General features: G+C 37.4%; 1 protein-coding gene across 7 annotated transcripts in view; it reads right to left on the reverse strand.

Moving 5' to 3' along the window:
• The window catches only part of TRPM7 (transient receptor potential cation channel subfamily M member 7), a 113,921-nt gene that overhangs the window by 38,541 nt on the left and 61,279 nt on the right, over window positions 1-14,101 (reverse strand). For 5 of the 7 annotated variants that reach the window (XM_017348018.3, XM_070054169.1, XM_070054168.1 and 2 more), the window contains exons 14-21: window positions 11,460-11,600; window positions 10,662-10,796; window positions 9,494-9,774; window positions 6,924-7,152; window positions 5,664-5,819; window positions 5,440-5,583; window positions 4,518-4,646; window positions 3,299-3,577 (exon numbers count right to left, since the gene is read on the reverse strand). In XM_017348018.3, the coding sequence (XP_017203507.2) occupies window positions 3,299-3,577; window positions 4,518-4,646; window positions 5,440-5,583; window positions 5,664-5,819; window positions 6,924-7,152; window positions 9,494-9,774; window positions 10,662-10,796; window positions 11,460-11,600 (1,494 nt within the window). The remainder of the gene's footprint in view (window positions 1-3,298; window positions 3,578-4,517; window positions 4,647-5,439; window positions 5,584-5,663; window positions 5,820-6,923; window positions 7,153-9,493; window positions 9,775-10,661; window positions 10,797-11,459; window positions 11,601-14,101) is intronic. The other 2 variants (XM_070054172.1, XM_070054170.1) reach the window with 1 other exon arrangement.

Genomic DNA, 14,101 nt, shown 5'->3' on the forward strand with positions numbered 1-14,101 from the left:
TAGGAACCTGGAACTTCATCCAGATTCCCGTATGAGTTGGCAGAGGCCCATGTATTTGGGCCAACTTCTGCCACTTTTCCCAGGCCACTGGGAGCTGGATCATTAGTGGAGTAGCTGGGACATAAACCAGTGCCCATAGGAAGTGCCAGCATTGCAGGCAATGGGTTTACCTGTTAGACCACAACACTGGCCCCTTCAGGCTTTCCAAAGCTGTTTCCTCTGGCTAGAAATCTGCTGTTCAGAAAAAGTCCTATTAATTTCCTAAACTCTTTTGAAACCCTTTTTTTATGAATGCCTCATGATACAGTTGTTACTAGCTCTTCTATCTTCAAGTAACTTATCCTATGTCTCAACAGCTATCTATTCACATCCATCTGAGACAAAGTGAATTCCATGAGGATATGGAAAATGTCTCATGCACCCTTGTAGCCTCAGGTTAGTATAACTCCTTATATAATAGATATATAATAATACATGTAAGAATGTTAGCATTAGGATGGTAACTTTGATGAACATTTTGAAGGGGGTGTAAACGGAAGAGGACACTATGGGAGAACACACAATGGGGAAAATGACTGGTTGATGAGGGGAAAGTGCTCTGGGGAGAGTGGTTCTAAAGATGACTGCAAGTAAAGAAGAGATATATATTCATGCTCCCTATAACTGGGATGAGAAAAATGACAGATGTGTTGGGGGCAAGTCAGAAGCTACATGCAGAATGAACCCCAGATTGCTCCATTTTCTCAACTCCCTCCACTTCTTCCATCTCCACCCTTTATGATGGTAATTCATTTTTTTAAAAATTTATTTGACAGAGTTAGTGAGCAAGAGAGAGACGGAGAGAAAGGTCTTCCTTCCATTGGGTCACTCCCCAAATGGCCGCTACAGCCAGAGCTACGCCAATCCGAAGCCAGGAGCCAGGTGCTTCCTCCTGGTCTCCCATGCGGGTGCAGGGCCCAAGCACTTGGGCCATCCTCCACTGCCCTCCCAGGCCACAGCAGAGAGCTGGACTGGAAGAGGAGCAACCGGGACTAGAACCTGGCGCCCATATGGGATGCTGGCACCACAGGCGGAAGATTAACCAAGTGAGCCATGGCGCCGGCCCCCATTCTGTACTTTTTATACCTCTTACTTACATACCATTGCATAGTCCTGATACCACTGAGACCCTGAGTAATCATAAACGGTGAGAATCGTAATGCCTTTATGCATGGTAAATAGGCTAAAATTAATTCCTCCCCCCAAAACTTTAATTCTCCTGCTGTTCCTGAAAATACTCTAAGAATGCTAAAATAGGTGAATAATGATTTTTTTCTTCTATGTGACAAACAGTAGACCAGTAATTCTCAACTAGGGAGAAGGAGAATAAATTAGCCTGGATGGGAAGTGTGTAGTATGAGAAAGGATTGATAAAATTTTCTATTTAGGAAACTTCAAATTTTATTTTCATGATGTAAGATAATCTTTTGAGAAAGTGGGGTTACTTAGAAGACTAGCAATTTTCCAAGACCAAGCAAGGTAAAGGATTTCAAGAACTTGTAAAAGAGATTTTCATATATATTAAATTGGAACAATTATTTTAAAAAGACTCAAGTAATAGCATATAAAAGTATTATAAAAACCTATATTGATAAAATTATTATTACACAAATAAACACATGCATTCACATCTATGTCTTGAAGGATGGAAAGATACACTTTAAGCTGTTAACAGAAGATGTCTCTATGTGATTTTTTTTTGTAATCTCTAAAAAGGAAGGAAAAATCATTTTTACAGAAACAATAGCACTACTAGGAGTTTTGCCTTTCTCAGCATTGAAAACTGAAAGCAATTATGGTAGGACAAGACCCAACTTATTTTTCAGTTCAGTGAATAAAAAAACTACACATTAAACTTGACATCTAGATTAAAAACAAAACATTCCAGTTGGATAAAGACTAAAATACTAGGCACATTATATCAGGAAAACAATCAAGATATTTTGGATCAAATTTGAAAATATAATTCACTTTGGGGCCAGTATTGTGGTTTAAAGAGGTAAGCTGCCACCTGTAGTGCTGGCATCCCATATGGGAGCGGGTTCCAGTCCTGGCTGCTCCACTTCTCATCCAGTTCCTTGCAAATACAACTGGGAAAGTAGAGGAAAATGGCGCAAATCTTTGGGTCCCTGCACCCACATGGGAGACCTGGAAGAAGCTCCTGATTCATGATTTTGGCCAGGCCCAGCCCCAGCTGTTGCAGCCATTTGGGGAGTGAACCATCAGATGGAGGATTTCTCTCTCTGTGTGAAACTCCGCTTTTCAAATAAATAAAATAAGTCTAAAAAATTTAACTTGGATCAATGAAAACTGAAGCAAAGAGTTCCCAAAGATATAAACCATAGACACTATTTGTTTAGCTAGCAAAGAATATCAATGATGAGAAATGATGAGTACAGAGGACTGGGCTTGAGCATAAGAAATTCTTGTGGGATGCTTTCAGAATGTTCCCACTGTCTGAAAATCATAATAAGCAGGGATAGCATTGTGGCCCAGTGAGTTCAGCAACCACAATGTGATGTCAGCATTCTACATTTCATATTAGAGCACTTGCACAAGTTCTGGCTGCTCCACTTCCCATTAAGTTCCCTGCTAATGTGGCTCGGAAAGCACAAGATGGCTCAGGTACTTGTGCTCCTGCCCCTCACACTGGTGACCATAGCAGGAGCCAGGAACTTCTTCCTGGTCTCCTACATAGGTACAGGGGCTCAAGGATTTGGGTCATCTGCTGCTGCTTTCCCAGGCTTGCATTAGCAAGGAACTGGATCCAAGTGGATCAGCAGGATCTCAAACTGGTGCTTATATGAGATGCTGGCATTGCAGGTGGTGGCTTAACCCACTAAGCCACAACACTGGCCCCAGTTTTGCATTTTTTAAAGAGCAATAATGTAGACTGAAGAGAGGCCAAAGTGATTCTGAGGAAACTGATTACTAGTCTACTGCAGGTACCAGATGATGGCTGACTGATAAAAGTAACAGTAAAGCTGAAAAGAAATATACAGATAGGAATTAACAATTGTTAGCAAATGTTTTATGATGTAAAATATTCTTAGCAACTAGCACTTAAAAATCAAAGCATTTCAAGAAAACACAAACAAAATGCTTTTCTTCATATTATCGTAACAAATATCTCTTTTAAGTTAGTAATATGTCCATAAGGAATGGTAGATTTAGATTATGAGCAAATAAATAAAAGATTTTTATAAATTTTAATAAAAAAGCACCAATAAACACATAAATAAGACATCTCCCAACTTACCATTTTTCCAATCATCATTACATAAGGTCCTGCCTGTTGATTTACAGCTAGAAAATCTAGCAAACGCACATACCAAAATATTATGTTAAGACAGTAAATTAATCTTCCAGCCACAAAAACATGATTATCATATGCATTCTCAAAATTCCATTTTGCTCCAAATCTTAGTCCAAATCCAATGAAGAATGAAATTATGGCAATTGAATCAGTGATATTGAAATAATCACTAAACCACACTTTAATCTTCTGGCTTATTTTTCCAGCTTCAGACATGAAGATCTAAAGGTTTAACCAGAACACAAATGGTTTAATCAATTTCTTTCTATTAAAACACATACAACATTCAATTACAATATCTCAGTAGAAATTTTAGATATCTTTTAAATTTCAAAGCACTTTTAATCAATTATGTTGGCATTTGATACCTGAAACACTAAGATAAATAAATAAATAAATACTTGAGGTCACTCAAGTAAGAAGTAGAAAATCTTGGATTACAACATAGTTCTCTATACTTGGAATCTGAAATACTTTTTAAACATTTATTTATTTACTTATTTCCAAGTCAGAGTAACAGAGACAGGGAGAAATAAGAGAAATCTTCCATTCACCGGTTCACACCCTAAATGGTCACACTGGCCAGGGCTGGACCAGGCAGAAGCCACAAGCCCTGAATACTATCCAGGTCTCCTGTTAGGGTCCGAAAACGCCCACCGCCCGAGGAACGACTCCAAGAGACTCTCTCTGCATCTCCTCTGCTCTAATTCCACCTTTCAAAAATAAGTCTTAAATGTATAATTTAAACGGAAACCAAAACACAAAAGGATATAAATCTCCATGACAACTCAGTGGGCAATACAGTATACTTTAGTGGGCAATATAAGAGCAAAATAACCTATTTTAGTTTATCTACCCAATTGGCTATCATAGACATTTACTCTCTTTGCAGATTAGCAGACAGCATGAATATCAGTGATGAGGAAATAAAATGAAAAAATGACTTAGGCTATGTTTCTGATGCAAACTATTATATCTGTAATGGTGACGGAATGAACTGCATACCTCTGATCTATATTCTTCCAAGTCACTTTTGGACTTTTAAAAATATCATGTTCTGTACATCTAAACTATAATACATACTCACATAAACACCCAAAACAAAATGAATCTAAACATCTTCCATATTTACATTATTACTTTTGAAAAACTAATAACATACCTCACGGACTTTCTCAATAGCATAGGTAAAAATATAGGCAATAACAATCCATTCTTGAACTGAAGGTAACCGTTCCATTTGTACAAGAACTACAAATGTATACAGCATCAGAAATCCTAAATATGCCAACTAACAAAAAAGAAATATTATATTAATGAAAATTATAAAATAAAAATTTATTATGGACATACTAAAGCATATACACAAACAGCTATCAAATGAGCTTCTGTGAGTTATTCCTCAGCTTCAGTCATTAAAATAGTTTTAGAAAAAGCTCTTCTTCAGTGCAGATATTGCCTGTGGTAAATAATAAATGGTCCCCAAAGTATAAACGTGTGGTTCTAGAACTGCTGACCTTTTAAACTAATCACAGAAAGAATTTTAACAACTATTAGGTTTATGTTTTCAGCACAGTACATAAAATTCTGTTTAATATTCTACTCAGATATCACAATGTATTAGAAATCATTGTAGAACTGCATTACTATGATCATCAAGGAACACAAACTACCTGCCTCTTCCCAAGCAAACAGTACTCCAAGGAAAGACAGCTAGTATTTTCCTAGCTCCTAGTCATGAAACTTAAATGGAAACAGATATGGAAAGGATTTGCCCTAGATAAGGGAACAGCCTACCTTAGACACTCTTAACTAAAAGGGTTATAGGGAAGTGATAAGGTCTATGTATAACTAGTAAAGATGTATTTCATTTCAGAAGAAACTGTATTCTCACTGACCACTGAAAAATTTATAGCTAAGAATCCTCTCATCTCCCTCCTTGTCTCTACTAGTATTAGAACAAGTCACATCCTTGATTTAGCTATAGCAGGAAAATAAACTACAATATAGAAAGAAAAATTCCTGTGGCCACTTGAATTGCTATTTTTAAGTATATCTTTTAAATATGTTATGCTCATACATACCGTGTTAAACCAGAACTTTACAATTGGTGCATGATAAAAGGCATAGAACTTTCGTGTGATTGGAAGCTTTTTGGATTTTATCTGTATATCCATTTCATTCTTTCCTTCATTAGTACCCAAAATCTTTACTTCTTTAAATACTTCCTAAATTAAAAAAAAAAAAGTTTACTGCATATTAGTCCACAAAAAATTATATTTACTTTTAAATTTTTTTTCCTCCTTACCATGGGGATCTCTTCTGTTATGTTTTGAAAGTTGTTTTCACTGTCTTCCATTGTCATCTGATGAGCATCTTGAGATTGTGGGATATGGGACATTTCAGCTTTAGTTTTATATTCTAGCATTAATATCGCAGGTGGAACTAAAATACTTAATATGACCTAAAATTTTTAGAAACATAGTTTGCATTTTACTATTAGTGATCTTCAAGACTATAATAAAAATAATAAAAATACATTAAATATCTTATGACTGTTAGCCACTCTGCTCTTAAAGTATAGGGGAAAACAAATTTAAATGGTATAGGTAAAACTGTTTTAAAGAGTAAAAACAATGAGTACTACAATGAGGATTTAAAATAGATTCAATGATTATTATAGATGTGTCTTTTAAATAAAGTCAGGTTACAATTTGATTAGAAAAACATTTCTGTTTAAACAAAATTCAAGTCTTATGAAGCTGCTAAGTGCTTAATTTTATCCTAAATCTCTTTGCAAGTGTTCCATATCATAACATGATTACTCAGCTCCTGCCTCTATAAACAAAATGGTTTATTTCCAGATTTTACATATTACTTGGAAACCCTAAAGCATGAGGAAATTGTAATTCTGCAACAGAAGTTAGTTATTCCTTCATCTTTTTTTAGTAATTAATACTGTATTATTTCACTTAACAATAGTCTAGGGTTAAACCACTTGCATGATTTCTGCCTTCCACATTTCTGTACCTTATTTTAAAATATATGAGAATAAAGAGAGGTTTAAAGCAATATTTCTCACAATGAGAAAACTCAAAGACTATTTTACCCAAATTATTAACCTTAAAAATTGGACATATTGATAAACTGACCCAAAAATATGTCTATACTTATCCAAGATACTTCAAGTAACTCAAAAGTAACAGATTATTAAGTTTAGTAACTAACTAGGTCCTGAATTTTAGAATTTTGGAATCGTCCTTTCATAAAACAGTAATTTTTTTTCAGGGCTGTAAATGCCAATATACCCCATTTATTCCTTCATACTTGTGGTTCAAAGGGGAGCAAAAATTACACATTTCTCAAACACTGAAGAACAGGAGGCCAAAAGCTCATTACTTGCCACTTGGGATGAAATGCTGACTACCTAGTATCCGCCACCAAGCTCCCAGCCCACCTACTCCTATTATTCTTCACAAATCAAGGCATATTACTATACATCTGATTAATTCTTCTACTCTTTTTATGTAATCATACACTTTATATTGAAATTGCTTCTAAAGTATACCTTGTACCACGAATTTTTCCTCATATTAAGCCTTCCCATCCACATATCGGATAATAACATTTGTGTACAGGTGTGGGCTACAAAAGGTCTAAGTCTTGATGAAACTGCTAATTTAAGGCAGGTTGAATTACTCCAGTTTTTCAGTTCATATGTGAGCAATTTCATAGCCATTGTTTCATCTTGTCTGAATGACTGTTCTAGTAATTCAACAGCCAGTTGACCAAAATCACTAAAAAAGATGAGAGCCGAAATATACTCAATTAACAAACTGAAATTTTAAACCATTAATCTTAAATTGATACAAAATGCTTTCCAATTGTTTTTCACACACACTTATGGAACTGTGAGGCATGAGAATAACTATTTTCAGACATTGCCTATTAAAAAATCTTAAAATAAGTCACATTAAATACATGACTGAAACTGTGAATTCAGAGCATTTTCTCCAGGTCCTAGAAATAAAGCTACAGTCACACACACACAAACACACTCACACACACACTGATAATGTTACAGCATTCTAGTTCCAAAAAAAGTCTCTTGGGACCTGCATGTGGTATACAGGGTAAAGCCGCCTGCAATGCTGGCATCCCACATGGGTGCTAGTTGGTGTCCCAGCTGCTCCACTTTCAATCTGGCTCCCTGCTAATGGCCTGGGAAAAGCAGCAGAAAATGGCTCAAGTGCCTGAGAACCCTGCCACCCATGTGGGAGACACGGATGAAGCTCTCAGCTCTTGGCTCCTGGTTCCAGCCTGGTCCAGCCCTGGCCATTGCAGCCATCTGAGAAGTGAACCAGAGAATGGAAGATATCTCTCTCTCTCATTCTATAACTGTTTTTCTAAATAAATAAACCTTTAGAAATTTTTATATCTATAAATAACATTTTAAAAAGTCTCTATATAAAGTATTTCAAACATAGAAAAGGGGTGGTGGGGCTAGAGCTGTGGCATAACAGGCTAAGCAACTGCCTGTGGCGCCAATATCCCATATGGGTGCCAGTTTGAGTTCCAGCTTGTCCACTTCCATTCCCGCTCTCTACTGATGGCCTGGGAAAGCAGCGGAAGAGGGCCCAAGTGCTTGGACCCCTGCACCCACGTGGGAAACCTGGAAGAAGCTCCCAGATCCTGGCTTGGGATCGGCCCGGCTCCAGCTGTTGCAGCTATTTGGGGAGTGAACCACTGGATGGAAGACCTCTGTCTCTCTTTCTCTCTGTAACTCTACCTTTCAAATCAATCAATCAATATTAAAAAAAAAAAAAAAAAAAAGAGGGGTGGTTGGTACCCTGTAGACAGGAATAGTAACATTAGGGAATAAGTAATCACAAGACATATCTGAATCTTCAATTTCCACTAAATAATCAGAGAATACCTGTGTGAGTTATTTTCAGTGACAACTATTACCCTCTTCTAAAGACAGCCTATTGGAGGATATGGAGGTCCAAGTATCTATGAGAAGGCTTCCTCAAACTACCTTTCTAGCTTAACTTCATAAGTAAATTGTATGAACTATTTTATTCTATGAACATGATTTTATCATCTAAAATGCCCTGCAGATGAATTCAGTCTGTCTCCCTAGAACACAGCTAAAACCTCAGTTCTTCCCTTTCTTTACTTCCTCAAATGGGATTTCATTAATCTTATCACTGTTGTATGCACTTATTAAACTGATTCTGGCATTTCTTTTGTTGTTGCTGAAATATTGAACTCCTAAATTGCAAAAATATAGTAATAACATTTTTCACATACACAGAAGGAAGTTATTCTCTGAATTTTTAAAATTTATTTATTTATTTGAAAGTCAAAATTACAGAAAGAGAGGGAGAGACAGAGAGATCTTCCACATGCTGGCTCACTCCCCAGATGGCTGCAATGACCAGGGCTGGGCCAGGCAGAAGCCAGAAGCCAGGAACTTCACCTGGGAATCCCATGTGGGTGGCAGGAGCCCAAGCACTTGGGCTATCTTCCACTGCTTTCCCAGGGTATTATCAGGGAGCTGAATCCGAAGTGGAGCAGCCCAGACTTGAACCCCCACACATATGGGACACCGGCATCACAAGTGGTGGCTTTACCTGCTACACTACAATGCTGGCCCCACTGAGTATACTTTCTTGGTATATTTTCTGGGTATACTTTCTCTTAAGAATATCAATAAAACATATATCCCCACTAACTGCACAGCATTATAACGGCCACTCAAACATGTGTTTTTTGTTTTTATTTTTGTTTTTGATTTTATTGATTTATTTGAAAGGCAGAGTAACAGAAAGAAAAGTGGGAAAGACATAAAAAGAAATTTTTCATCAGCTCAGTGAGTCCCCAAATGACTGTAACAGCCAGGGCCGGGTCAGGCCAAAGAAAGGAGCCTAGAACACCATACAGATCTCCCATATGGGTAGCAGTGGCCCAAGTACTTGGATCCTCTTCTGCTGCCTCACAGGTACATTAGCAGGGAGCTAGATAGGAAGCAGTGCAGCAGCACTTAGATATGAGATTCTGATATCTTGCTGGGCCACAATGCTGGCCCATATTTTGTATTTTTAAAACGTTTTCAACCCATAAAATATCACTTACTTGGAATACTGTTTCAGTTCTTCTGAAGTATCATCTACCAAGTCGCTCTGCTTTGCTTCATATGCCATTGAACGATAGATCTTACAGGCAACTAATGCTTTAGCCATTGATTCTTCACCATGCTGCCATAAGAAACGGGCCATGACCTGCCTCTTCATGAGGCAAGCCCAAATTAACAATTCATTAAGTGGGTAAGGAAAACGCTTGGTTTCTGGATCATCAATATCTACAATTTCATCTTTGGTTCTTTTCTTCTTTCCTTCTTCCACAGCTGTATCAATCTTCCAAGAGAAAATAAATGTTATAAAGCCCTTTATAATAAAGCCATATGATATTGATGTTATTTTAAGTTTTTGTAAAATAGTCTTTGCCCTAGTTTCAATTTCATATAATTACACATTATTTTATAAACTTCATATTTATAAACTGCATTTTACTATGGTTCATAATTCATCTTACAAAAATGCCATTTCAACGGTATCTTTATAAAGTTTCCAAACTAAAAGGCCTACATATTTCAACCAATATGTGATAAAACTATAATGAAATAAATGTTTGATAACACCTTTGTTTTTGCAAGCTGTTTTTTTTTTTTTTTTTTTTTCTTGACAGGCAGAGTTAGTGAGAGAGAGAGACAGAGAGAAAGGTCTTCCTTTCATTGGTTCACCCCCGAAATGGCTGCTGCGGCCAGTGGTGCACCGTGCCGATCCAAAGCCAGGAGCCAAGTGCCGCCTCCTGGTCTCCCATGCGGGTGCAGGACCCAAGTACTTGGGCCATCCTGCACTGCCTTTCCGGGCCACAGCAGAGAGCTGGACTGGAAGAGGAGCAACCGGGACAGAATCCGGCGCCCCAACCGGGACTAGAACCTGGGGTGCCAGTGCCACAGGCGGAGGATTAGCCTAGTGTGCTGTGGCGCTGGTCCATTTTTACAAGTTTCTAATCAAGGAAAAATGGACTATAAGGAGCCAACATTCAAGAAAATATTTTAAAAATCATATTATCATAGTTAATTCGTTAATTCACAATGAACACCTTTGCATATGGCAAAACGAAGACTGAAAGATATATGAAAAAACAAAAAATTCTTATAAAACAAGTAATTTTTTGTTGCTTAATTGAAAATGAATAAAATAAAAAACTAGAATATATAATATTTAGATAAATATACCTTTGGTCTGTAGGGCTGTGCTGTTTTAATGAAATGATTATGTCTCATTTTTTCCTTTTTATCAGCTCTATTACCAAAAGATTCATGACTCTTTCGCAACTGAGGAGTGCTACTGGAAGTATTTCGGCCAGACCTCTGAAAAAGAGATCTTATTAGACTTTATAGATTTAAATATCCTGACATGTTATAAATATTCGAGTGTATTCATCTACATATGCAAATGTTTGCATGTGTACACATACAAATAACTGGTTTAGGATTTTGCTTATAAATTTTTCTAACTGCTCAACTGAAAATCTCCCATTTCTAAGACATTGTTACTTTCAGCATTCTAACATACCTAATTTTTTTTTTTTTTTTTTTGGACAGGCAGAGTTAGTGAGAGAGGGAAAGAGAGAGAGAGAGAGAGAGAGAGAGAGAGAGAGAAGTCTTCCTTTCGTTGGTTCACCCCCCAGATGGCCACCACAGTCGGCGCACTGTGCTGATCCGAAGCCAGGAGCCAGGTGCTTCCTCCTGGTCTCCCATGCGGGTGCAGGGCCCAAGCACTTGGGCCATCCTCCACTGCACTCCCGGGCCACAGCAGAGAGCTGGACTGGAAGAGGAGCAACTGGGACAGAACCGGTGCCCCAATCGGGACTAGAACCTGGGGTACTAGCGCCACAGGCGGAGGATTAGACTAGTGAGCCCCGGCGCCGGCCTCATTCCTAATTCTTAACATTTAACTTTTAAATTAAACATTTAAAGTATACAGATTAACTTTAAATCACACATATAATTTCCCCCCCAAGTTATACATACCCGATTATTTCCACCAAGACTATTGTATATTAATCGAAAACGTTTCCGAGTATAGGTACATCTGTAGGTTCCCCCCATGAGATATTCAATAACGAGTCCTATATCAATTAGAGTGATTTTATATCCAGGAGGAAGATTTCCCTGCAAACAAAATATTTTTAAAAGATGTGATAGTATTTCTTCATATTGCCATGCCATGACTAAAAATAGGCCTACTCTCCAAAATGATAAATGTATACTTAATACTAAGAACCTGAGGTTGCAAGTGTTATCCTTTACAGGGAAAGAGAATGACTTCTTTTTCCATTTCCTTTTAAAAAAAAATTATTTTATTTGAAATTCAGAGTTACAGAGAGGGAGAGGCATTGGCAGAGACAGACACAGAAGTCTTCCATCCGCTGTTTCATTCCCCAAATCTAACAAGCTGAAGCCAGGAGCTTCATCCAGTTCTCAAACCTGGGCTCAGGGGTCCAAGGAATTGGGCCATCTTCCATTGCTTTCCCAGGCACATTATCAGGGAGCTGGATAGGAAGTGAAACAGCCAGCACTTGAACCAGTGCCCATGTGGGATGCTGGCACTGCAGGCGCCTGCTTTACCCACTATGCCATAGCACCAACTTTTCCTTTTCTAAGAGGTGGGGATTCTGAAACTTTGATGAGGTCGCAAGGTATGGTTTGGGACATGCAGGCATATGGCCTAAAGCAGAAATATAAGCATTTTTTTATGGTACTAATATTTGACACAAAGAGGCAAAGAAACTGTTAGCCACATATTCCATTCTCATTGAAGTACACACCACAAATTGAATTTTTTTTACAAAATTAATGTTATAAAGTGTTAACTATGTTTCCAGACTGGCCCATAAATTCAGTATTTTTTTAACCAAAATTATACTCAGTATATTATAGGTTAGACAAATCTTTAGAGCTTTATGTGGCACTTAACCTATCACTTATAATAAAAGCACTTATTTCTATGCAAAGTACAAGATTTTTGGTATCAGGGCTGGTTTTGGGGCACAGCAGGTTAAGTTGCTGCTTGTAACACCTGGCATCCCAAATCAGAATGCAAGTTCAAGTGCTAGCTATCTTGCTTTTAATCTACTTTCCCGCTAATCTGCCTGGGAAGGAAACAGAAGATGACTCAAGTAGTTGGGCCCCTGACACCCTCATGAGAAAGCAGGATGGGGTTCTTGGTTCTTGGCTTTGGCCTGAACCAGACTGGGCTGTTGAAGCCATCTGGGGAATGTACCAGTGGATGGAAGATCTCTTTCATATATACATCTCTTGCCCCTCTCTCTGCTGCTTTGCCTTTCGAATACACTGATTTTTTTTTATTTTAACTCAAACAACCTCCGAATATACTTTAGGATTGAGGATGCCATCTGTATTGTCAAATGTATTTCCTTAAGAAACTCAACACATACAATCATGATATAAGCCTAGCTGAACGGGAAATATTTAAATTAAGGAATATTTAAATTGAGGAATTAAGGATCTTAATAAAAAGATCATGAGCAATTTCTCAAACTACACTGATAATTCTTATAAAATCCAACTTGTTAATCTGAGTCAGAAAATATTCAATTACTGTCTTTAATACTTATTATGAGGATTTAAAAAACTGAACTTCCTATCACCAATACATCCAGTCAATATATAACTGCTTGCATTTGTTTCTAAAATAAAATATTCTATTTTGTGTTAACCCACATAAATAAATCATGTAATCATAATGCAATGTGCTTCATAAACTTCTGGCCTGAAGATCTCTTCCATTAAGTTTGGGGTGGAAGGTTTTAATTATTTTTTTAAAAAATCAGATTAATATGGAATGCACAGAATATGCAAATCCTCAGTTGTCTGTGGTGGGTGTGCAAAGGGCAGAGAAGGAGCAGGACATGCAATCGCTGATAATGAGCAAACAGTCACTTTTCTAAGATAATGTTAATGCTCTAACATTAGACTTCAGCAATGGCTGCACAATTCTGTGAATACAATAAAAATCAATGACATATACTTTTAATGAATTAATTATATAGTGTGTGAAATACACCTCAATAAATCCACTAAGAAAAATGCATATAAAAAGTTGAACTACATCAAAACTTTAAAGATTTATTTGAACAGCAGAGCTTACAGAGAGAAGAGAGAGACCTTCCACTCGCTGGTTCACTCTCCAGACAGCCACAACATCCTGGGTTGAGCCAGGCCAAAGCCAGGAACCAGGAAATTTCTCGGGTCTCTCATGTGGGTGTCAGGGGCCTAAGGACTTGGGCCATCTTCCAGTGCCTTCCCACACACATTAGCAGGTAGCTGGATCAGAAGTGGAGCAGACAGGACTCAAACCAGCACCCATTTGGGATGTCAGCGGTGCAAGTGCCAGCATTACTGGCTATACCACACCAAGTCCAAAGAAAAATTTTTAAGGTATAATAATGTCTAAGTTTTTCCCATGGGATATTAATTAGTATTAAATGAGTTACCAACTACATAAAATTAAAATTAAAAATGACATTTCTATTTTCAGCTTGTGTTTATTCATATATTCATTCTGAGCAGCAAGTAAAATCTCAAATACAAGAAGAATTTTAGAATGGAAGCCCTTTAATTTAGAAACTTAAAAATATTTAAAGTAGCCA

The sequence above is a fragment of the Oryctolagus cuniculus genome, chromosome 12, assembly GCF_964237555.1.
Source record: "Oryctolagus cuniculus chromosome 12, mOryCun1.1, whole genome shotgun sequence".
Taxonomy (NCBI): Eukaryota; Metazoa; Chordata; class Mammalia; order Lagomorpha; family Leporidae; genus Oryctolagus; species Oryctolagus cuniculus.